Here is a 26,041-nt window from a genome sequence, read left to right as displayed (position 1 = left end):
ATTGCATCTTAACAAAAGAATAGATTGATACTTAATGAAAGAGTACATATTCTCTTTCAAATTGAATAAAATCTGAAATTCTTGTATAGCAGCTTCCATGTAAAAGAAATGTGGTCAGACCAGTGCATAATCACATACTCACTCACTTTTGGGCCCTGTCTTGCTTCTGGACAGTGTAAGTGTACATATGTTGCATGTATTTTTCCTGAGTTTGAATCTTAGGTGGTAAGTTAAAGTATATTTTTGGTCTGCCTCATTTTTCCTCAATATCTGTTCGCTTCTCATGAATTTTTTTTCTACATAAGTTTTAGCTTTTGACACCTGTGCTGGTTTAAAACTCAGAGGGAAAACTAATCCCACTCAAGCTGCCCCCTTTTTCCTCTGCTCCTTCTGATAATGGAGGAAACTAGGAAAGATTGTAAGTTACAATCACAATTTACTGAAAAATCTCAATAACCACAACAATACCGATCTCTTCTCTGTGCTGACCAGCGACAGGGCATGAGGGAACGGCCTGAAGTTGTGTCAGGGGAGGTTTAGGTTGGATATTAGAAAAATATGTTCCCCCAGAGGGTGGTTGGGCACTGAACAGGCTCCCCAGGGCAGTGGGCCCAGCATCAAGGCTGCCATCATTCAAGAAGCATTTGGATGATACTCCCAGGCACAGGGTGTGACTCTTGGGGATGGTCCTGTGCAGGGCTGAGGGTTGGACTCGATGATCCCTTCCAACTCAGCATATTCTGTGATTTTGTGACTGAATTCCTCTTTAAGCTCAGTTTTCGCTTAAAAATCGGAAAAGTTAAACTATAGCCCATGAACCTACTAGGGTAATTTTTGCCTTCTGGAAAGTTACAGAACTTGGTGTCTTTTCCCTGATTCTTCATACAGAATCACTAGGGTTGGAAAAGACCTCTAAGATCATCAAGTCCATTAGCTTCTTCTTTCTGTTTTTTTTTTTTTTTTAATACTTGCATTCTTTGTGAGATCTTCAAATGTGCATCTTGTGCTTCTGTTCCCATCATGGATTTTGAGGATGAAGAGTCAAACACTGTTGCCAGTTTACAGAATCTGTGTTGAAACTTCGCCCTCAAATGAAAAATAACTCATAGTTCAGAACTAACATACTGGGTATTCTGTAACTTCAGTGTTTATTTCAGGGTGTTCTTCTGAAATGCTGCTTGCAGAACCTTTTCAAGATGATTTAATGAGGAAAAAAATGTGTCAACTTGACCCTGCGTATATCCTCCCTTAGCTTTGGAGAGCATTGCTTCTGCCCTGAATTCGAGCGCGAGGCAGGGGTGTTGATTCAGTGCTACTGATGAACTGAATCTCTTAACCTTTTCTGTTTGTTTGTTTTCTGTATAGATGTCCACACTGAAGCAGTACAAGCAGCACTTGCAAAATACAAGGAGAGGAAAATGCCTATGCCCTCGAAGAGACGCTCTGTCCTGGTACACTCTTCGGTAGAGACATACACGCCCCCAGGTACCTGTTGTCTGAACACAGAGACTTAACAGAGCTGCCTGGAGAAGCTGTGGCTGCCCCATCCCTGAAGTGTTGGACAGGGCTTGGATCAACCTGATGTAGTGGAAGGTCTCCCTGCCCATGGCAGGGAGTGAAATGAGATGATCTTGTAGGTCCCGTCCAACCCAAACCATCTGGGGGTGGTCCACCTTGCCTGCTGAACTCAATAGCAAAATATAAAGAGCAAATGTTTGTTGCTAAGTTGTTAGTAGGTTGCACTAAACTTCTTCTATATTCACATTTGTGTTTCCTGATAATCAGGTTTCGGTTGGATTTGTACTTTGATGTTTTTCCTCACAGTTTTTAGTGTCTCACGTAGAGATACTGTATCTGCTGAAGGTCCACATGAAAGCAGTCAGGGTGAGCAGGTGACCTTTATGCATTAGGTATGTTCTCTTACATCATATCTCACTTGGAGGAGATAATCTTAGCAAGCCTGTCAGAGCTGGAAATACCTCATTTCATGTTGCAGAAGATTATTTTTTTAAAAGTTGAAGAAAATGCCAGAGCATTAAGTTGCTGCTTTAATTGCAGAGCGCTCATCAGATGGTTTCAACTGTGAGCAATTTGAAACAGTCAGAAAATCAGTGATTGTTCAGACTGTTTAGGGCAGAAGGCTTCCTTTAATTTTTAAGGGGAAAAAGTAATCTTCCTGTTGTCTCACAATGAATTCTCTAGAGGTTAAAAAAATCTTTCTCTATATAACATGTTGTGCTAGCAAGCCAAGTGGTTTGGGGCCAGTGTCTTGTATACAGAGAGGAATTTCCTAAGCTCTTTAGTTCTGGGGAATGTTCTCTTGTCTTTTGTAATGTGACCCAGGAGCAGAAGCACACTGACCTCTACTGCCCTTCTCCATCATTTCTGGTTCTTACCCGTCTTTAAAAAAGGAGGTCTGGTGTGCTGCCCTCCTGCTTCCTGAGCTGTATTTCTTCTTTCTGTTCTTCCCATTTAAAGGAAATTCCAGGCTTTTTTTGCTAGTCTCACAATTTAGTATATTGGTTTTGTGGGTTCTCCAGTGATTTCATAAGTTAAAAATAATAATCTTCTGTACTGTATATGGCCTTTATGACCATAATGTTTTTGCCTGGAAGATATGTTAAGTATCTTTAATTAAAGTATCTTTTAAGAATGGCTGTTAAAAAAAAAGTTGAGATGCTGTGGGGACAGTGTTTGGTTGTGTGGTAAAAGCTGGCTTGCACACCTGTGCAGGGGCATGGCAGGTGGGGCATCCCAAATAATACCAGCCTGTCACAGACCCATCTGCACAAGCCCAGAGGAGCACCGGGAACAGCAGCAGGCAGGAACCCAAGTTCAGGACTCGGAGAAGGGTCACCCTGTCCAGGCTCTCCTGGGGCTGTTCCTGGAGAGCCTCAGCCCTCCTGGCCAGGTGTGAAACCCATCAAGATCAGTCAGCAGTAGAGCACCTTTTGGACTGAGGGGCATGTGTGGAGGGGTGTGGGATGTAGGGCAAAAGTATTTTGGAGCTGCATGAGACTTGTTATGGGATGTTTAGGTGAGGAAGCACAGATGGGGAAAGGGGTAGACTTCGGGAGGAACAAGTACAGGGAAAAAAGCAGGGCAGGGGGATGAAAAGGGCTGGTGATGTGGAAGTGGTACATGTACCTGGCCATGCAGGCCATGTGTGTGTGTGTGCCTGTCTGACCTTCATGCTTCAGCCAGAGCAGGATGAGGCCGCAGGATCTGCATGGTTCCGTGTGCTTGTGCTGCAGGAGAGTGTCAGAGACACACCTGTGCAAGTGTTTAGCAGAGAAGCCAAGTGTGCTCACACTGGGCTTTGGCAGGGTACAGCAGCATCCTAAATAACATGAGCCAAAAGTGTGTGCTGTGACTGCGGCAGGGAGGTGGTCGTGGCCCCAGGCCTGCTGGAGGGCGTGGAGGCAGGACCAACCGTGGAGGCAGGACCGACAAGTTGGTTAAGGAGTTTGACGTGATCCACACGCCCAACCAGTCAAGTGCTTCTGCTCCTGACGTAGATGACCCAGAGGCTTTCCCAGCTCTGTCCTAAACTGGATGTCATAAGCCAACTCTGCCCTGGTTGGACCCTCCTCTCCGAGGCTTGCATGCTTAAGGATGCTAAAACAATTAAGAAACTTAAAAAACCAAAACATTTGGACAATGCTCTCAGGCACATGGTGTCATTCTGGTGGTGGTCCTGTGCAGGGCCTGGATTTGGACTCGGTGTTCCAACTCAGGGTAATCTGTGAGTAAAGTGTCTCTGGGATCTGTCGAATTCTTTCTTAGAGAGGGGCACTTTTTATGAGATCCCTTAATTTCTGTAAGAGAATGGACCACTGGATGAGTTCTGTATCATAGGAAATCAGGACATTCAAAAATATTCTGGCGACTTACTTCAGCTACATAAAATCGTAAAAATATCAAAAAAAATCATAAAAATATCAAAAAACCAACCCAAATAGTACTGAGCATCTAGTCTTGAGCCATTAACCCTCTGTCTGAAATTCTGGTATTGGCAGGAGTTAATGCAATTAAAACCATGCTTTGGTATTAATAACTGAAATTTTGTTACAAACAGCTACCAAGGAAGCATTGGATTCATGTTCTTTATGCTGAGGGTGGTGAGGCCCTGGCACAGGTTGCCCAGGGAAGCTGTGGCTGCCCCATCCCTGGAGGTGTTCAAGGCCAGGTTGGACAGGGCTTGGAGCAACTTAGTCTAATGGAAGGTGTACCTGCCCATGGCAGAGGGTTGGAATGAGATGGTCTTGAGGGTCCCTTCCACCCCAAACCATCCTGTGAATCTGTGATTCTAGGCACAGGCTAAATTCAAACACAGCTCCTGGCTGGCAGTAATGGAACTGCTTTCATCAGTCATCCTTCCAAAAATTTTAATATACTTTTGGTGTTGTTCTGTCGAGTCTCTGATCCTTCCCACATGGATTTCCTGTGATCAGAACTAGAGCAAGTTCTGAGCCTTGATGTAAATCTGGCTCAAGGGTAGTGGTTTCTCTGTCTTGGGTCAGCTCCCAGCCAGGAAGAGCTGGAAGCCAAGGATGTGGTATTCTGTCACCACACACCACAGATTAACCCCTGCAACTGCCACAGGGCTACTACTGGCGTGACCTTGCTGTTTCTTGGTGTAATTATGTTTTGATATTACAATGCTTTTACTGTAATCCTTCATTTTTATATGCAGTTAATATTGTATGTTTGAAGGGTTTGAGTTTTTTTTCCCCTCCACTCATGTAAGACACCTGAAAGCTTAGAAATGTTAGTGAGACTTCATTAGCCTTGGATCTGGGTAAGGAGATATTGTCAGAGTGTGTATTCTGTGAGAAAACTGCTTTTCCTGTAATTTTATTGTTTTCCTCTGAAGTGATTTTAGATTGCAAACGTGGTGGTTTGGTTTGGTTTTTTTTTTTTCAATCCCTGGCTGTTTGTAATCCTATCTTGTTCCATATTCCTGTAATTGTTTATTTTTGCTTTCTGTCTGAAAGAAAGGGAAGGTTGCAAGCACTGGGGGACAGGTTTGGCTGTTCTCCAGGAGCAAATGGAGTCAGCTGCCAAAAGCTCCAAACATGGCAGCAGACCAGAAACATCACACAAGGCATAGACCCAGGGATGGGGATGCACCACAGCTGTATCTCAGAGATCAATTGTTTGGGTATTTTCATTGAAAATTGTCATGCTTGGTGATGGAGGTCAACTAATGAGAGATCTACTGTTTTAACTTTGAAAATGCCATTGAGTTAAACGGGCTTCTTATGAAATGGTTTCTGGTTTTTTTGTGGTTTTAGGCTGTTAAAGAGCAATTGTTCTGAAGCTATTGGAAATGCACATATTCTTAAAAAGCAGAAAATTAAACAGCTGGTAACTGAAATGCATTGCCCAAGATGAGGAGTAGTTTTTTAATATGGCTTCAAAGATTTATATGGAATTGTATCTAGCTGAATGACTGTGTTCAGAGGATTAAAACCATAGCCAAAATTAAGGTTGCAGAATTCCTGATGTAACCCAGCCCAGGTTTCCAAGTATGGAAGGGACTGTTAGAGTATAGTAACAGACACCCTATCTTATATAAAACATATAAAGGATCAAGTTCTTAAAATGCAGCAGTCTCTTTAGGAGGACAAGATTTCTTTCTGTAATAAGAGTTTCTATATTTCACTCAAAATCAACAGGGATGTGTTTGCTTGATATTTAGAATGACCTTTTTATTTGTTGTTGGATGGATAATGAATATGGAAAGAAAACTTTGAAGGGAAACTTTTGGAAAGTTGTAAATAACTGAATGGTAATTAAATTAGGAGCCCTTTGTCAGACTTCTAACAGCAACAAAAATGCATCTAGACTGAAAATATGCTTTACTAAGCATTTCTATGTAGTGCTCATTAATACCAGTTTAGGTGGTTAAAATTTGTGCTTTCTAATTACTCTTTCGTTGAACTTTAGAGCACTGTGCTTTTTTTACTAGTTAGTTCTCAAAATAATTTGTCAGAAGGATCGAAAAGTGAATAATTCCCCCCAAAGAAATAAAAAAGGAAATACCCAACAAGAAATGTAATGGGATTTATTCAGGTGGGATGAGATAAAATTTACCTGTTCAGAACAGAAATATTTTTTCAGTGGATAGGGGTGGGATGGGATGCACACTGAAAGTGGTCAGTATGTGCAGTAGGTGCTGGAGGGAGAAGGCTTGTTTGACTCTTATGTCATTCCAAATACTGGAGGTAACTGAGACTTTGCTTCAAGTGTGTTGTAGCTCTCGTTTGCACAAGTTGTTGCGTTAACCCACAAAAGGGCAAGGAGCAGGGTTTGTGTATGTGAATGTATCCCCCTTGCTTTGATACACTGCATCTCCTGTGCAGCACATGAGAACACTGCGCGGAGAACATGGAACGTGGAGAAGCTCCATGTTCCCTTGTGTTGGGTCATTGCCACGTTACATGCCTGTCGTGGTTATTTTGATCACAGACACATCGTCAGCATCAGAAGATGAGGGCTCGTTACGGCGGCAAGGGCGGATCAGCTCCACTCCGTTCCAGAGCCATTCCAACGTAGAGCCCTGGCTTAACCGGGTCATTCAGGGCTCCTCCACCTCATCCTCTGCATCCTCCACCTCATCTCATCCTGGAGGGAAACCTGCTGCTTCCAATACCGCTCCTGCCACCGCTGCTGCCACTGTGCTTGCAGATCTCATGGCACACACCCAGATAGGTCAGTAAATCTGCCTGTGTGATTGGAATAAAATCAGATTACAAGTCCCAAAGCAGGGCTAAACACAGAGGTCTTCACCAGGAGATACCTGTAAATAGCCTTAAAATGTGCAATTCACAGACCAGGTATGTATGGCGTATATGTATTTAATTTAACCCAAACCAGTTGTTCATGAGATCTGAACGTGCATTCTTCTTGGTAAAATGCTTGATTTACCAAGAAATCAAGGTTCAGTTTTACTAGATTCCAAGGCAGAATCTCAAAGGAATGCTGTTTTTGGTGCATGCTTTCCAGTCTGCATGTATTTACCCTAAACAATGTCAGGTTGTGTATTTCAGACGTGATTCAATTGGTAAACACCCAAAAGATTAGAAAAGCACCCAGAATCTTTGTGAAATCACAAAATCAGAGGTACTGATTGCTAGGGAAATTTTTCCTGTTTGTAGAAAACACCCCTTAAAGAAACCTAAATTTTCACATTCCCGTTTCCAAGCTTATTTATAATGAGAAATTTACAATGTTGTTTGACATTGGTGGATGAAAGTAAGATGGAATACATCAACACTTCGCTTTGAACCATTCTGGATTTCACATTATGGATTAATAGGAATCATGTTTAACTCCTTAAAATTACAAAACTTTCCATGCTTAACTGGATTGATGAAATTCTTAATATAGCTGTAAAAACTTGCAAGATACAGAAAATGTAACACAGCATCCTGTTATGTCTGATGCCTCGGGCTGGATAAATACACATCAAATTTCACAGCCAGCTTCCTAAGACCTCTCCATTAGGACTGTTTAATTAACAACATTGTATGCAAAATCAATGCCTTGTTAAGAGTTCGGAGTCCAGCATTTAATCAGCTGAATGTTGAACTGTATTCAGGTTTGAAATTTCATTAGTGGGAAATAAATAGACAATTATCTATCAGGAAGGAAGCTTAGGGATCATTAAGAGCTGGTCTACTAAAAGTGTTCATAAAGGTAAAATTTCCAGTGCCTTTGACAAAAAAATAGATGTCCTACTGCATAAGAAAGGTCTTCCTCATTTCTAGAATGCTTGCCATGTTCCATCAGTTTTCATTCCTAGCTTGGTAACATTCATGCATGGCCAATATCAGTTCAGTTGGGACATTTTTCCTGTGTGTTTGTAGTCTTCCTTGCTCACAAGAATATGAAAACTCAGTTCTTACACTGCAGACTTTTCTGATTCTTGATAAATACTCACTTTCCAAAAGGGGCTTTGATTTGTCCTGGAGCATAGAAGAAGAATTAATTTATTTTTTCAGATAGTGTGTTTACATCAGCAATCTAAAAGGCATCTTAGATATTTTAATTACCGTGCCCTACTGAAATATTCTGTGTTTTGGTTGTGTACTGAATAGCTATTCACAATTTTGACATGCTGGAGAATTTAAATTTAGCAGCTTGTTCCCTTGCAGTTCATCCTCTCCAACCTGCATTTTTAATGGTGAGCTCAGACTTAAGTCCCCAGGCAGTAAACTGCAGGGTGGAAGTGCAAGGTTACAGTATTTAATGGAGTCAAATAGGAATGTGCATTATTTTTAAGCTGTTTGTCTTTCACTTACAGCAGCAAGGACAACATCTACATGTTGTTTAGGGGGCTTTTCTTTTCCTTTTAGTTTAATTTTTTTTTTAAAATTAATAAGGCTGGTAGTATGTCTTGGTTTTTTCCAAGGTCACCATCCCACCCGTGGAGTATTTCCCACCTTAGCTGTTAGAGTGACTGGAAATACGGGTTATCATGGCTTTTAATTCTCTGTCATATCCCATATGTTCTTTCTTGTATTTATCTCTGTCTTCTCATCACTAATGGAAAGGTCCTTCAGTCTGAATCCGATTAGCTTTTTTCCTTTAGTCAGAAGTCTGAAAACCCTTTTTTTTTTTTTTTTTTTTTTTTTTTTGTGACTTCTCACCACTTCTCTTTTCCTGTGTGCCACACTATCTCTGGATTATGCAGGCTAATTGCATGGGGTCTCATGGGCATTTATTAATAAAATACCCAAATAATTAATTAGGTTAATGTGATTTTTATCTGAGCATAAATCCTGAAAATTGATCTTCCTGCTTCTCCATACAGAAGTCGTTCTCTGTCCATAGACAGTCACTGCAGGGTTTGTCAGGTGAGAAGTGGGGACTTGTGGGCTGATACTGCAGCATGGGATCCAGGAACACTTGGCTCTGTGGCCTTGTCTCTGGTTAAGTTGTGTGCTGGAGGAAGTCTGTGGTTTGGGAATTTGGAAAAGCTAAGGGAAAAAAACCCCAAACAAACCAAAAAACAACTCCATAAGTGTGTAGAACAAAGAGCATTTCAGCTGTATGTGTGGGCTCTCTATAGGTCCTGTACTGTGGTTATCCAGGTCAGCTTTACACACAGCTGTCACCCTTGTGGTTACTGATTGCAGGACATTTCTCTGAGGGATGAAGTGACACTTTGTTCTTTGTGTTCCTTACCCTCATGAGAGGAATTTGGGGTTCTTGCTTAGTGATCTCTGCAATGCAAATATTGGCATTGCAGTGAGGTCCATTGGAAAGGATGGGAATGGAGTTAAATTTTTCTCCTGGCAATCCCTCTAGAGCCTCTTAGAGCTGGACTGGTGGTGTGTGCATCAGCTCTGGAAATCTGGGACCAGTGCTGTGACCACTCACTATTCTAGTGGTAATCACTGCCTCATAGTGGGGGATAATGTATGTATTCCACAGCACTGCCTGGATCTCCCTGTGCCTGGAGTTCTGGCAGGATTTGTGACATGCTGTGGTGCTCCAAGGGCTATGCTTGCAGAGGCAGCTCCTCCAACCTTGGGCAGCAGGGTGTTCTCCAGCTCTTCCCTACTGCATTCCTGTTTTTACTCATCAGGATTCTGAATATTTCAGGCCTCCAATTCTTGCTGTCTGTCATTCAAACACGTCCCACGAGTACTGCCATTTCCTAACCTGTTCCATTCAAAGCCATTCCATAATCTAGGTTACAGTTTTGGAGTGATGAAAACAACTTTTTTCATGGGCAGTTAGTGATAGGACAAGGGGGAATGGTTTTACAATAAAAAATAAGAGAGATTTAGAATAAATATTAGGAAGGAATTCTTCCCTGTGAGGGTGGTGAGGCCCTGGCACAGGTTACCCAGGGAAGCTGTGGATGCCTCATCCCAGGAAGTGTTCAGGATCAGGTTGGATGGAACTTGGAGCAACCTGGGCTAGTGGAAGGTGTCCCTGCCCATGGCAGAGCTTGGAATGAAATGAGCTTTAAGGTCCCTTCCAACCCAAAGCAGCCTGTGATTCTGTGACATTCCCTAAGCATTTCTCTACACCCAGGAAACAGGGCACAGCTCCAAGCAGAGCAGGCTTTTGCCTCCAGGTTGTTATAAGGCGGTTCTCAAGCCCCTATGAGTATGTGAGGATTTGGGAAATGCCCTGCTGTAGGAAGCAACTTCGACTATATTATTTCTTAAGCCTGCCTGATGAGCTCCTTTATCTGTCTTGCATTTCTCCAGAGAACCACTCTGCACCCCCAGACGTGACCACTGGCCTGGTGGAACACCTGTACCACGAGCGCCCACAGGTAGCGTCGGTGCGAGGAGTACCCAGAGGCTACAACAGCAGCATTTTGGAAACTGCAGATGGTGATTGCATTATAAACCTCCTACCTTGCCATCTATGTCTCTTTATATATATATATATATATGTATATGCATATTCGTCTTATTGCCTCAGAGCTTTAAATTTTGATAAATATCAAAATGCCTACTTATTTACATTTTATTTAAAATAAATCTATCGTATATGAAAATGAAGATCAGCATTCAGCAAGGTTTTGTGTTGTGACTGTTTTTACATAAATTTTAAAATATTGAAAGATTCACTTATATTTTTTCCAAGCCTTCTGACCCTGTCAGAAATGAATAAAAGTTAAGATGTAGTAAATACCCAGACTCCTGGAGTAAAGAGCATTCCTCACATTTCTGTTGGAATCTCATGAAGGGGTCAGTGGTTTGAAAAGCTAAAATAAAGTGTGAGGTGTCTGCATCAATCAATTGGCAAAGGGAACAGCACTGTTTGAAAACAAATAAAGCTGTTTTCTTCCAAACAAGGTACTCATCCTGAATGACTTTTCCACCTGAAAGCTGTATGTTTGTTAATATATGGCAAATAATAAATCTTTTCCATTTGGCAGGTGTTCCGGTGAATAGCAGAGTGTCCTCTAAAATTCAGCAGCTGCTAAATACCTTGAAAAGACCAAAGCGCCCACCTTTGAAAGAATTCTTTGTGGATGATTTTGAAGAACTGCTAGAAGGTTAATTTTCTTTCAGATACACTTTTTACTCTTTGTGCAGGACTGAACTGATACTTCTTAGCAAGTGTTGGTTTCTTGTTCTCTTCCCAATGGAAAAGAAATCATGGTAGAATTGTTACAGTGAAGAGAGAAAGGTCACATTATCACAAGTGAAAGATAATCTTCAACTCAGCCCTCCTACTCAGTTGTGACATTCCTGAGCCACTGCCACTAGATTCCCTCTACTACTGGTTTGATGTTTTCAGATATGAGATTATTGTGATTCTAGTCTTCTGCTGAGGTTTCTTCAGACAGGGTTGGGTGGACTTCCATTGAGGTGCATGTAATTGTGGAGAGCATCACTTGGAACCATTGATTTTACTTACTGCCTAGATTGAGGGTTAGCTAACTCCAACTAGGACTTCAGTTTGCTAAGGTCAAGATACTTTACTTTCTGGAGCAGCTTGGAGCAGGATTTTAACAAAAGGCCTTTATTTACAAATATATTGTTACAGAAGCATAGTGTCATTTTGCATCACCTGTTGAGAATTCAGTGCAGCAAAAATCAATCCCCAGATGTTGCTGGAGCCATTCTCTCTGATAACCCACCTTGACTCGGTGGAGGCTTTCTTTGAAATAGATTGGAGACCAAGCAGCAGAAATTAGCAGCTTTCCAAAGCAGAGAGAAGTGAACTAGACATTCAAATTCTGGTCCTTTTATAATGTGGAATCAGAACTCTGAAGTGATGGTCATTATTTTTTTGGGAAGCCAGCAGATGATTAGCATAGCATCATCATAAAGCAGAGAAGTAATGATAACTGTGAGGAAGAGGAAGAATGGTTCATGGAACAGTCTGTGAAGTGTAACTTGCATGTTCTGTAAGGATTGACGTTTGCCATTTACTGTGCTCTGTTTTAGTGCAACAGCCTGACCCAAATCAACCAAAGCCTGAAGGAAATCAAATGAATGTACTTAAAGGGGAACCCTTAGGGGTTGTGACCAACTGGCCACCCTCCCTTCTGGCTGCCCTGCAGCGCTGGGGAACCACCCAGCCCAAAGCCCCGTGTCTGACGGCGTTGGACACCACTGGGAAAGCCATTTATACCCTTACCTATGGTACGTGTTGGTGCTGACTGTGAGGAGAAATTAGGGGTTCCTGGTGGAATAACAGTTTGCTTTACCTCACAGGGATTGCCCGTGCTCATGACAGAGGAGGTTTGAGGTTGCTATTGGAATGCAAATTATTAATTCATTGTATGCAAAAAGTGCTTTTAAAAAAGTCAAGGCAGGGAAAAAGTTTATGGTGCTGATTCTTTCCAAGTGGCTATTTTTAAATCTCAAAAGAATTGGGGGGTGGTGGGGTGGTGGTAAAAGAACACTAAAACCAGAACACTGGTGTAAACTGGGAGGAAGAAACAGATGACTAATAATGCACTCTTCAGAATCCTAGAACAGACATTCCATTTTAGCATCTTCTTGCACATCCTTATAGAGAAGACTCGTACTTCAGGAGCATATTCAGAATGTTATGGAGGGAAGTGGAACTTGCCTGTATCAATAAACTTAGAAGTATTATAGTAACTTGCATTTTTTTGGGAAGATTTTCTTTTTTTTTTTGTCCTGAAGGACAGCTCTCTCCCTGCATCATTTCATTGTATAGTATGTTAGAATGTTAAACTTTGTTGTTTGCATTCTCACAGATGAAGGATGCAGAAAATACAGCTCAGCAGCTGCATTAGTTTAATTGCTGTACAGTGGAACTTTGAGAGTTGTTTAGAATATCATGTTTAGTTTTACACTAAAAAAAAAAAGGAAAAGGTAAACTGAAAAGCAACCAACATCTAAATTGTACTTATACTCTCTGCCAACTGTTCTGATACAGCCATCATGGTTAGAGCATATGTAAGGCACTGAGACTTGCCAATTGAATGTTAAAATTTTAGTTTCTGTTTCTTAATTTCTTTTCTTTTTCTTTAGGCAAGCTGTGGAGTCGAAGCTTGAAGTTAGCCTATACCCTGCTAAACAAGCTAACCACTAAGAATGAACCCCTGCTGAAGCCTGGAGACCGGGTAGGCTGCTTTTGGAAGTGGTACCTATGGATGAAATAGTGAAGAACAGCTTTAGCTGAAGAAAGCCTTGTAATAATGTATTGCAATAATATATTGTGAAATAATCATTACTGTGACTTGTAATAATACATTGTCCCCATATTTAGTATTTCTGTTCTTAATTATAGATGAACCTGTATACTACTGTGAAGATTTTGTTCCACAAATTTAAAAGCAGTTCCCCCTCTCTGATGAAAAAACACACATGATCTTATTTTAATGTGTTTTTTGTAGGTAGCTCTCGTATTTCCTAATAGTGATCCAGTTATGTTTATGGTGGCATTTTATGGATGTCTCCTGGCAGAACTTATTCCTGTCCCAATAGAAGTTCCACTCACAAGAAAGGTAGGCAAATAGATTCTGCATTTTTATGGTTTGGTAAATAAATGAAGTCTTTGTGTGGGGAGGGTGTCTAAATCCTACAGACCTCTGGGACCCCTCAGAGCCTGCATGTTTGAAAGCATCAACTGAACTGCTCAGTGTACAGTCTATGCTTGGAATTATATTTAATATTTACTTTAGGGAAAGGGGGAAATAGTAATAATATACTACTATTAATAATAGTATTAAGTATTTTGGGATACATAATCATAGAAATTATTTTGTTTAATTGTTTTTGAAAATACATGCGGAAGTATTTCTCAAAATGTATCCCTGAAAAGCTGTTTTTTCAGCTCTCATGCTGAGTAATGAGGCAGGCAGAGACACCATAGTTACTGGAAATACAGGTATAATCCCACACACGTAGAGATTATTAGGGAAGAGGTAAAACTACAGGCTCTGCTCCTCAGTGTGTCAGGACTCAGAAACAGCATCAAACCAGGTTCCTGTTTTATGAGGACTTGTAAACATCTCTGTTGAGTTGAAGAGAAATGAATAACCATTGCTTGTGACACTGCTTTCCTTGCCAGATTTGCTGCCAAATCTTAATTGGCACTAAGCAAAACTAAGCCTTCTCAATTATTTGTCCTCCATTAAAGGTCTCATGGGATAGACATTTGTTTTTTCCTGTGATAAAAACTGGCTTAATGTTTTCTAAACATGTAGAAGTTACAGTAAACTGTACAAAAGCTTCGTCATTTGTAATTTTGCTGTAACTTGGTTTCTCTGCAGGATGCTGGCAGTCAGCAGATCGGGTTTCTTTTGGGCAGCTGTGGAGTAACACTGGCTTTAACCACTGATGCCTGTCAGAAAGGCCTCCCTAAAGCTCAGACTGGCGAAGTGGTGACATTCAAAGGTGTGGTTTTGTTTTTTATGGGATAAAAAGTGGCTATATTGATTGTTGCTGTCAAACAGCAGCTCTGGGGTTTGCGTGCATAGTTCTAGCTTACATGTAAAGAACTGCCTTCATTCGCTCCTCTTGGGCAGGGGTTGTTCCAGCCTTTGCTTCATTCCCATCGTTATCCCTGAATACTGGGGGGAAAACCCCTGATTTTTGGTACCGTGATGACAGTAACTTTTCTTTTTCTTTGAAGGCTGGCCTCGTCTCGTTTGGTTTGTGATTGATGGGAAGCATCTGGCAAAACCAACCAAGGACTGGCATCCCCAAGTCCGGGATGCCAGCGCTGAGATTGCTTATATTGAGGTGATTTAGTGTAAAATGCCTAACTTTTATGGGTACTCTTGTAGTTTATGTTACGTTGGTTTCCTTTAATCTCTTGATACAGTTAAAGAGATTACTATAATATTTTTAACTGTGAAACAAGAATGTTTCCCTCAAGGCTGCCAGGCAAGCTGTCGTTTGAGTGGCTGTGTGGAATCAAGTTGAAGCCTGGGGTTAATCAGCATTTTCAGATCCCTGGGACAATTTGTTTAATTGGAGTAGAGAAGCAGGTTTCCTACAATACTAGTGTATTCTCTGAACATAAATGTGTTTTTGTGATGGCTTTTTTACTTTTTAAAAAAGCTTGCTTTTTTTTTATAATAAAATGTGCTTTCAATTCACTACTGTAAATCTCCTTGATTTTGTTGTTAATCTAATGCTTGTGTACCCTTTCTCTTCTCAGTACAAAACAAGTAAAGAGGGCAGCACAGTGGGCATTACTATATCTCATGCTTCCATGCTGGCACACTGTCACGCTCTGACTCAGGCATGTGGTTATTCAGAAGGTAAGTTAGATAGGTGTAACTTTAAAATTACAGTAACAGCTTTGAATCTTCAGACAATTCATGTTGCAATATCATATTCACTGTCTTCAAAGAACTGCAGATACACTGTAGTGGCTTTAACTGCAAAAGGAAAGACAAGTTTCCTCATTCATACTGGGAATGATGTGTGAAAGAGAGAAAGCCACTTGTGAGATAATCAAGAGATCTTCCTCTTAGTTGATCATGTCTCACAAAAGAGCACCTCCATGGGGATGTGAATATAGTGAGAGATCTGCTTGTTTTCAGTCATTTTTCCAATGAACAGCCAAGAACTGCTCTTGGTTTGGACCATCTGCATGGAGTTAACCTGTGCTGCCATTAACCAAAAACTTTCCTGCATGCACCATCTTACATCAGTGATAAGCAAGTTTCACCTAATCAATACAAGATATCCCTCAAAAATCAGGTTGAATCTTTGATTTAAAATCTTTGATTCTTATTTTTTTTAATTTTTTTTCAGAGAAAATATTCAAGAAAATTTAGTACAGCCATGATAATATTTCTCACTGTATTTAATTCTTTCAAATTATGATGAACTTTTTCAGTTCAGCTGAAGAAGTGTGCTTCAAAACTAAATTTTTGGTCTGCGTAGTTCATTGGCAGATGTTACACACACAGGGATGTTATAATTAATCAAGGTCTTAAATACCTTGTAATAATCAAGTCTGCAATCATAATTCAAAGATGATTGCTGTAAGTAAAACAAGCCACTTGGAGCATAAGCAGCCTGCTTGTTACAGACAAACAGGCACAGCAACAGAGCTTTGGTTTCTTAGCAGCTGGAATTTTCAGAGTTGCTTTAGAAAATATTTTGAATTCTTAAGTATTCTTATAGATACACTTTTTAAATCTGATTTTTTTTTTCCTTTGCTTTCAGCTGAAACACTAACAAATGTCTTGGATTTCAAAAGAGAGGCTGGCCTTTGGCATGGAGTGTTAACTGTGAGTATTGGAAGGAATGAAAAAAAACTGCAGCAAGGGTAGTGCACTGGTGTCAGAATGAGGCCACGTTTTCAGTATGTTGTGTAATTTATGTTTTCATGGAGTATACACATAGTTTTCACTAACATTTAACTGTAAGAGTTATGCTGTAGCTGTGATAATGGGGGTTTTTTTTAAGCACTGGTACATGCTGTCTATTTTTTGAGCCACTTGAAAGTTTTTAATCTTCTCACAGAGCGTTATGAACAGGATGCATGTCATCAGTATTCCCTATGCATTAATGAAGGTTAATCCACTTTCCTGGATACAGAAAGTCTGCTCATACAAAGGTAACTTAAAAATATTTGTACTTCACCTATCTTTTTGGATTATTCAATACCAAATGAAATAGTTTGTATAAAACGCCTGTGTATGTCACTGAGTACTCCATTTCAGTATTCTGTGTGCTGATAGTTTCACTGATGATGGCTTCTTCTGAGAGACCTTTAAAGACAAATACTGTCTTTCTCAGTATTTGAATTTATAACAAACATTTAAATTCTATAATCAAGTCCATTTGGAGACACTGAGTATACACATCACAGTAGTTGAATATCTGGCATTTGTATTTGTTTCCTACATGTGTATTTTTTCAAAAATTCTTGTAAATATACAAGAATACTTGCATAATTTTATAATTGACCTTCATTCTGTTCTGCACACACAGCATAATTATATTTTTGATTTCCAGCCCGTGTAGCAGTAGTAAAATCCCGGGATATGCACTGGTCACTTTTGGCTCAGAGGGATCAGAGAGATGTCAGCTTGAGCTCGTTACGGATGTTGATAGTGGCAGATGGAGCCAATCCATGTGAGTATGGATATGTTTCCTAAATGTCAGTCTTGCCAAGATCCTGTGTCAGAGCTGATGCTTGGGAAGTTAAACAATTTGTTCTGTAGTAAAATACTATTTGTGTGTCAGTGATGCCACTGCTGTTTGCACTTCTTGGCTATATTTAGCTGGGTAAATTCATTTTTTGAACTTCATGTTTTCATTAGTGTTATACTCTTACATGAATTGATATGAACTGATACCTAGAAGATCTGTAGATACAGATATATCTATTTTGGGCTGAATGCTAAAGGCCAGGTAGAATTGTGAAGTGAAGGCGTGTCAGAAGCATTTGATGTTTGATTTTAGATGCTGTGACCTCTGCAAGAAACAATCAAATAGGAGCTATATAAGAAGCTAATATACAGTTACCCTTAGTGACAAAGTATTCTGATCCCTGAAAGACTTTCCATGATGATAAGTGTTAATGAGTGCTACCAGAGAAGCAATATGCAGTTGGGAATTTGATTCAGTGAATTGGTTGTTAGTCACTGGGAGTTCTTTTTCCAAATCTACCATCTAATAATAGGCTGGAATGTCTTTCAGACAATTTGAAAGTATATTGGTTTTGCGCACGAAAATGACAATATTTGTTTATCTGAGCTGAGTGTGAGCATAGACTTTGAATTCCTGCAGCTCAAGCTTTCCTCCCAACAGCAAAATGTTTCCAATCATGTAATTCTTCTTTTTAGGGTCAATATCTTCCTGTGATGCATTCCTGAATGTATTTCAATCCAGAGGTTTGAGACCAGAAGTAATCTGTCCTTGTGCTAGTTCTTCAGAGGCACTAACCGTTGCTATTCGCAGGTAATTCCCTTTTCTCAGAAGTGAACTGAAGCTTTTCTTGGCTGTTGAGCTGTGCCATATAATCACAGAATAGCTTGGGTAGGAAGTTGCTCCAAGCCCTGTCCAGCCTGGTCTTGAGCACTTCCAGGCATGGGGAATCTCACGTTTAAGGTGGTAATCAGAAAAGACCATGACCCGCATAAAGATGCCCAAAGACCTCAGCAGAGGAAATATGAAACTCACAGGTACCTCCTTCACTGAAAGGCTTTTTGTTTTCTTTAAAAAGTTTAATGTTTTCTAAGAGTAGTCAGACATAAGGTGTTTTTTTCATGGTTTGGGAAAGCAAGGTCTCATCCTCTCAACTAATGTTGCTGGAGGACATTTTAAAATGCCCCCAAAACAAGCCTTACTTATTTGGGAGGAAGAAGATGCTGAATCTTCAATTAATTGCTTATGTACAATGTCTTGTAAACAGGGGGCTAAAGAAAAAAAAAATTTGTAGCTGAACTGAAAAATACCATTGAATTTCTGGAGATAGCAAGAGATGCTCTGAAAAAAGGAAATACTTTGATTATTAATAGGCGTATGGATGGAATATGCTGGAATTTTTTGATAGTGGTTCTGATCAAAATGTGCCTTTTTAGAAAATCAGTTTCGAGAAAACTTGAAACAAAGAAGTTGGAGATTTTGGAGAGTTTTGTTCTAGCTCTTTTATCATCTAGTTACAATATATTACCAGTCTTGAACTCTTATTTGTTTAAAGTGAGAAACCATTCTTTCTCTTTGCTTTACCAAGCCTGAGAAACCGGTACAACATTTTTCGTGACCATACCACCGTTGGTCTGTTGATCCATATCTGACTGGACTTTCTGTTTTCCAGACCTCCTGAACTGGGTGGTCCCCCTCCAGGAAAAGCAGTGTTATCCATGAATTGTCTGAGTTTCGGTGTGATCAGAGTGGATACAGAGGAGAAGTTGTCGGTCTTAACTGTGCAGGATGTTGGTCAGATTATGCCTGGAGGTAGGAAAGCATTTCATGTAGGTTTAAGCATATTCCACATAAGTTATCTTTACTATTACACTTGTGCTAATGGAAAAAATAAAAATGTTAAATACCTTCAAGGTAGTATGACTTATATTTTGACATGTTACCTGAACACATGACAATTAAGTGCTGTCTCATCTGGATTATTCAACTTTTTCAGTAGAGATTAATCCTCAATAAATCTGAATGACCCTAGGTGTTGGTATGGGAACATGCTTTTGGGTGATCTGCAGAGTTGTTTTGCTACTCACTTGTTAGCATTGGTGCTGACTGACCTACACCCATGCGATAACATGCGGAAGAATATAACAAAACATAAAACACGGTAAGAAATGACAGCTTTCATCCTGGCCTGATAGTCCATGGAATGGAATGGAGGGGAACAGAATATTTCATTTGAAAGGGACCTCATCTCAAACCCCATGGAAGTGATGGAACAACCAGTTCTGGAAACCATTTTCTCATGCACGTGGAGGACAAGAAGGTGATCAGTGAAGGTGATCAGCATGGATTCGCCAAGGAGAAGTCATGCTTGACCAACCTGGTTGCCTTCTACGATGAAGTGACTGGTTTGGTAGGTGAGGGAAGAGCAGTGGGTATTGTCTACCTTAGGAGAAGTTATAGAGGAGACCGCGTCAGGCTCTTTTCAGTGTCATGCGACAGAACAAGAGCCATGGGACACAAACTGAACACACGAGCTTCCCTCTGAACAGAAGGAAGAACCTTTTCCACTGTGAGGGTGACTTGGTACCAAAATGGGTTTCCGCATTTGTAGAGTCCCCATCCTTGGAGGTACTGAAAAGCTGTCTGAACGTGGTCCCGGGCAGCTGGCTCTAGGTAGCCCTGCTTGAGCTGAGAGATTGGATCAGATGGTCTCTAGAAATCCATTCTAAAACCAACCATCCTGAGAGTGCCAGACTGGGTATTCCAGCAAACTGCTCAGTCCTGGATTAACCTGTTTCCTAATGACATCTGTTTGCAACACAGTCCTTCCTGAATTAGGTAGAGCTGGATTTTGTTCCTGAGCCCATTAAGTGGATTGAAGCAAAGAGACTTTGTCTCTTCCCTGCTGTTGTCATTTGAGACTCTGCTGCTAAGTCATGCATCATTTGGAGAGGAGAGCACTCTGAAGAAGATTAATAAAAGTGCCAAACCAGACCAAAGGCTGTGGCCAGTGGGATGGAAGACTGGACACTTAGTGCTGTCTGCTCCAACTTTTAGGTTGGCAGCGTAACGTTCGGTGGTGCTGTCTGCCTCGAGATACCTCTATCTTTTGTCCTGACCTGCTCTGGTGTACTTGGAGAGGATGAAATATGGATTTTTTTGAATTCTCCTCACCCCTCAGATTTACTATGTAGTTACCAAAGAACCTCATTGGTTCTGGTCATGCCCTTGGCACCTTTGGCTTTGCTATTCTTGGTCTCCTTATGAACCTCATGCCTTGCTGAGCTGTGGTTCCAAAGCCCTCCTCTCTGTAGAGCATATACTCAGGGTAAAGACGGAGAGCCAACTCGTGTCATTTCAGCAAGTCTCTTCTCTGTACACCAGGGCCCCTGATACAAGTAAGAGGAGGCAGACAGCTTCCCACTGCTGATGAAAATTTCAGCCATCATGTAGCAAGTGGCACTGATCTTGTTCAACTTTCCTCATTATTCCCAGAAGCACTTTGCAACCTCTAAGGGTGGTGGTTCAGTTATTTTTACTGAACTTAAATTCACATTTAGAGCTTCCTCCTGCTACCAATAAAAGACTGAGCAGAAGCTCTGCCTTTCGTACCAAAACAAAGGGAAGGAAGCCCAAGCCCCTTTGAAGTCAGGTTGGCAAGGCAGACCAATGAGAATACAGCCATTGAAGATATAATGACTGAGTATTTTTGGGTGGCCTCAGTGTGAAACCGTAAGTGCAGGGGAAAAAAAGGTACGGTGACCCAATCAGACTTACTGGCTTCTGAATTGGTTCACCTGAACATTCAAATTCAGGGTGTCAAACTTGTCTGCAAAGGCCCAGAAGACTTTCAGCTGTGACTGTCCCTGGAGGTTGTATCTGATGACTGCACACACAGAGGAATATGTTGTCAGCAGAGAAGTTGTGTGGCTTCTCTCAGGTTTTTGTTTTGTGTTAAGACCATTTGAAGCTGTTTTGAAAGTCCATAATGAAATTCCAAGAAAGGCAGTAACTCCACCTTCACGGTTGGACTTGATGATCTTAAAGGTCTTTCCCTAGTGTAATCAATTCCCTGATTCTGTGGCTGGCATGTGTGTCTCAACAGGATGGTGATTTTTCTGCTTCAGCTACTATACATGTGGCATGGACTGCTACTGCTGTCTGGTTTGAGTGTCCACACTACTGCTGTCCCCTTGACATCCCACTGAAATTCAGTTGTGCTCCCCATCTTCTACTTAGATTATGGGTTACTCCAGGGACATGGAGGGAATGAGTTTGCCTGCCCTTCAGGCAGCCATGAATCCTTTGGTGTACTGACTGAGTTTAAATTCATTGTTGGTCCAGTTTTTATTCAAAATACAGGATTGATTGAAATCTTTCTTTGAATTAGTTTATCCCATGGAGATACTCCTGGCTTTGTTTTAGGCTTGCTGTCTGGGCAAGTGTGCTTGACTACACTAAGGCACAAAGCAGCCTACAGCTATGGTGCACCTTAAGCTACTCTTCATATTCAACTGTTAGAGTTGTAAGTCATCTTGGTTAGTATTCTATAGAGCATCTGCTCAGTGGCAGGTTAAAGTCTGCCTTAGGATGTTAGAAGAGCTCCCTGTGTGCTTGTGGGTAAGTAATTTCACCTCAGGATGAGTCGTTAATGAAACACAAACCCCTGTCCTTGTGAAATGCCTAATTGAGCAGTGAGATGGGATCTGTGACAAAACCCTTCTCCTTTGTCTAATCCCTTGAAGCATTGTCTGGCAAATCTAAGGGACCCTTCTGGATTAGGGTGCCATTAACAGGCAGTGACAACACTACCATAACTTTCTACATGAGTAAGAAACATTGAGTGACTTGTCTGACTGTGAGGGGAGAACACTTCAATGTGTATCATTGAGTGCCTCAAGGTGATAGGACTTGTAATTGATGGCTCAAGGTGATAGGACTTGTAATTGATGGCTGTTGCCCTTATAAAATACAGTAGCAAGTGGCAAAACTATTTGTAGGTTAAGCAGAATTTGGGCAACTTAATGAATTAACTTCTTTAAAACTCTGGTTAGTGTTGGGCTGTCAGAATCTGGGGCAGATGTGCTTCAATTTGTCCACATGATAAAAATTCGAGCAAAAGTTTCTCTGTACATTTCTTAAGTCAGAACATACATAATAGAGTTCATTCTAGAGGATAATGGATATCTCTGTTCCCTGTGACTGTCTCTTAAAATAATCTTCCAGAGTAGAAAGTCAGAAGGCTAGCAGGTGTGTGCCAGATGAAAAGAAATTAATGACCTTAGGAAATAAATGACTTATTTTCAAATGAGTCTGCATGTACATTCTAACAGTGGATATACTTGTGCCTGGTAAGATTTATGCACATCACGGAGGATGTGCCCTGTCCATTCTGGCTTGGTGTTTGGCATACAGGAGAGAACATACCACCACCTGCTCGTTGCCCCTCTGCTGACTGACGAGTCGTGCTCTTCATCTCCTCTTGGTTTTGTGGGTTTTTTTCTTTAGATTGCTATGCTTTCACCAAAGGCCTAATTTGGGTCAGATACCATCCCTGAAGACTTTGTTCCATCTCCTGATCCGCTCTGAACCTGGAAGTGCTTACATGCCCTAGTCTTTCACGTACTTTGTGACGCAGGAGCTCACATTCCTGGATTTCATATGGAAATGGACAAGCCAAATGGTTTTGATCTCATTTCCTGTGAAGATCCCAAGCATGCTTTATTTGGGAACCACCTGGTTAAAAGATCATGGATAAAGTGTACACTTTCACCCTCATTTTCTTTTTCTGTTTCTTCTGAGACACTGAGACCACCTGCTCGGGGCATCTTATTCAACAGACCCATCACCACCAGGGTCATGTCTTGTGTCACTGCTGTTTAACCCATAGGCCACACTTGATGACTCATGCCCTTCACATTCATTATCTTCCATGAATGTCCATCACAAGAGCCTCAAGGGAAGTTCAGGCATCCACGGAGAAATCTTCCCATCAAAGATAGCATGAGAATTCTTAAGAGAAAACCTAGAATGCATTCCACTGCAATCTTCTCCTGGAGGGATGACATTTTGCCTCACCTGTTGACCACCTTTGGCTGTTTTGCGTGGTTTGTCTGGGACTGACGTTGCTAAGTTTGGCTTAGGGCAATCTTCAGTTCATTTTTCAAATTGAACTAGTAAAGATGGTAGGGAGAGTGCCAAACCTCTTCTATTCTGCCTGTTTTGTGCCTCCAGTTTTCATATAAACTTGCCCTGTTATCTGTCATCTTGGAAGCATGTTGTATCTTATGCTTGAACCTGGATGTGGTTGCTCAGGGTATTCAGTTAAGTTTGTCTCCCTGCTATTTCCCAACTAATCGTTTCCGTTCTTTTACAGGGATCCTTCTCATGTTCTTAATTTGACAGGAGAGTAGCACTCTCAAATCCAAAAGTTCTATATCCCTATAGCTCCTGCTCATACAAAGCCTGGTTCCTAGAAATAGTGCTGCTATAGCAGCTACTTTCTTATACTCAAGCAGAAAACTTTGGGTTGCTACCAGATCTTGGGTTTCTGCAAGAGAAACTTCTGCATATGCAGTGTCACATTCTGGACTGTGACTGTATTCAGTACCTTTTCTAGAAGGTCAGGGAGGAGGGTTCCAGTTTCCTAAATGTTGGGATGCTCACATTGTCTCCAGCCCATGGATGTCCTGGATGTCATTGTTTCCTCTTTTTGTCTCAGAAGATGTTTGCACAGGTTCTGTTAGTTACCACAATGCATCTTCACTGCAGAGGAATCTGGTTCCTTCATCTCAGTGCCTGATCTATGGAAGGAGTTGCAGAACAATTTGGTGAAATCTTTCAGTCTTTTTTCTGAAATTTCTCTTTTCCACTCAGTCCTTAGAATTTATCATAGTAATCAATTCCACTTGGCTTCAGTCCATCACACAATGGCACAACAGCCTACCAGTGCAGAACAGCTTCTCTTGAGACCTGTGCCAGTGCGTACACTTGGGATGAGATGTTTTCTTCCGATTTAAATGTTGTACTTTGAATGCTTGTGTGACCACCTTTAAAGTCTAGATTTATGGTCATCCTTAGCTAGGAAGTTGGCTGGCTTTATGCCTGTTTTCCTTTCCAGAGGAGCAGGGAAAGATTCAGGTCCTTGCATTTGACATCCCCATGTGCTGTTTTTCTCAAAGACTAGGGTTCTCTGGAAACTCTGCAAATACCTTCCACAATGATTCTAGAGGCATTTTATTCTGGTCTTTTAGTATTTTTCTTAAGGCTTCATGCTTCTAGAAGAGACTTTTAACTAGAGACTGCAGTGCCAGGGTAGCTGTTGTATATGGATCCACTGTGAGACACTGGAAGTGGAACAAGAGAGCACTTTCTGACCCTCATCAGCACCTTTGTTCACAGCCTTCTGCTGTGCGGGCCCCTGGCATTCTTCTTGCATTCCTACTGTGCTACTCTTGAAACATCCAAAGCTGAATCCAGTCTTTGGTAGGGCATCAGTGTGGTCCTTTGCACAGCAGGATTCTCATCCTCTGCCAGGATACTCCCTGGCGGATTTAACTGCTGAGAGTCGCCATCTGTCAGAATGTACATGTGGACTCATTTGAAGAAAGCAAGCTTTCTTACCAGGAATCTGTGTTCTTCGTGACGTGCAGTCCACATGTACATTCCCATCCCATCTGCTTTTCCCTTCTCTCTAATTCTTTTTCAGATGCAATGCTGTTGAGAGAGACTGAAATGGTGGTAGATGCACTCTCTTGTATGTCACACATGAAGCAGGAAAAGGAGGAGAAGCAAGAGTACAGGCTCCACAGGTACTGCATCAGGGCAACCTTGCAGTATAACCTGGCAGGGCAGAACTGTGCCTGCTGTTAGAATGTACCTGTAGACTACCTGTATCATACATTGGTTACTGGTAAGTATTTTTTTTTTTTAACTTGATCAGAGTGATAGGATTGTCCTTGGGCTCCATGGATGGAGCATCATTTGGGCACTGTAGGCTAATCTCTTGGTTTTTCCATGTTTGTGAATGTGCTGAGGGCTGTACATTTGTGTACGCCCGCAAATTGTTGTGCTTTCTCCTGTTATTAGCACTTCTCTCTGCATCATTGCTTAAGTGTTACGTACAGAGTTCTGATACTAGCTCAAGTTGTTTCCTGGAGTAATAAACTATTTCATTGGTTTCAATTTACCACTAAGTTTTAAACAGCCTTTTTTCCCATTTTTTATAGCCCCTAAATTGCAAAATGTGGGTTTTTGCATGACTGACTGATAGTTCATAGTGTAGAATTTAATTCCAGCCTTCTAGTTCGTGTATATATAATATCCAGCAACTGAAACTGTTGTTCTGATTTGGACTTGGAGCTGTACCAGGATTTGAGTAACATCTCCTTACTTGGTCACCCGAGGTTATCATTGCATGATTCCAAAAAATTACTAATAACTGCTAGTTGTTCTGATAGGTAACTTTTATGAAACTAAGATAATTTAGGCATTGATCTACTGGTAGAGTGAATGATTATCTCTCCTGTTCAGACCTAAGATGTTGACAACTGAAGACTTCTCTTTGAAAATGTTCCCACAGATCTGTTTTACCAGCAGTTCTTGGTCCATGCTGGCAGCAGAGCTGGCTTCATTCTGTTTATTTTGCACTGACCTGCATAGACTTACTGATTTCTTTCTTGATCTTGAAGCTTAAGTGCTAAATCAAACTCCCTTGCACTGTGGTACTTTGGATTCAGCTGCAGCTGATGTGAAGGCTGTGAAACACTGTAAGAAGAAACATTGCATTTGTGAACTTAATCTTGGAGAACTCATTACACAACCTATCCAAAAGCTACAGAGAGCTCTCTTACGTGCTGTGTTTTTCTGTAGCTGATAGATAATTGATATTAAAATCTTTTACCTATCAGCAGCAGAGCACTGTGTGTGTCAGCTGCTGGAGCACCCTAACACTGGGATTCTGTGTT

At 41.1% G+C, this 26,041-nt stretch overlaps 1 protein-coding gene across 1 annotated transcript in view; it reads left to right on the top strand.

Annotated features, from left to right (window-relative positions):
• The window catches only part of DIP2A (disco interacting protein 2 homolog A), an 81,931-nt gene that overhangs the window by 37,983 nt on the left and 17,907 nt on the right, over positions 1-26,041 (top strand). The window contains 15 exon segments of the mRNA XM_032692781.1: positions 1,366-1,485; positions 6,475-6,717; positions 10,233-10,361; positions 10,913-11,032; positions 11,931-12,128; positions 12,990-13,081; positions 13,355-13,465; positions 14,234-14,357; positions 14,596-14,705; positions 15,127-15,229; positions 16,146-16,210; positions 16,446-16,539; positions 16,941-17,060; positions 17,774-17,888; positions 18,748-18,887. Coding sequence (XP_032548672.1) covers positions 1,366-1,485; positions 6,475-6,717; positions 10,233-10,361; positions 10,913-11,032; positions 11,931-12,128; positions 12,990-13,081; positions 13,355-13,465; positions 14,234-14,357; positions 14,596-14,705; positions 15,127-15,229; positions 16,146-16,210; positions 16,446-16,539; positions 16,941-17,060; positions 17,774-17,888; positions 18,748-18,887 — 1,884 coding nt within the window.

This window comes from Chiroxiphia lanceolata, chromosome 7 (assembly GCF_009829145.1).
Source record: "Chiroxiphia lanceolata isolate bChiLan1 chromosome 7, bChiLan1.pri, whole genome shotgun sequence".
Taxonomy (NCBI): Eukaryota; Metazoa; Chordata; class Aves; order Passeriformes; family Pipridae; genus Chiroxiphia; species Chiroxiphia lanceolata.
This window is presented reverse-complemented; position numbering and strand designations above follow the sequence as displayed.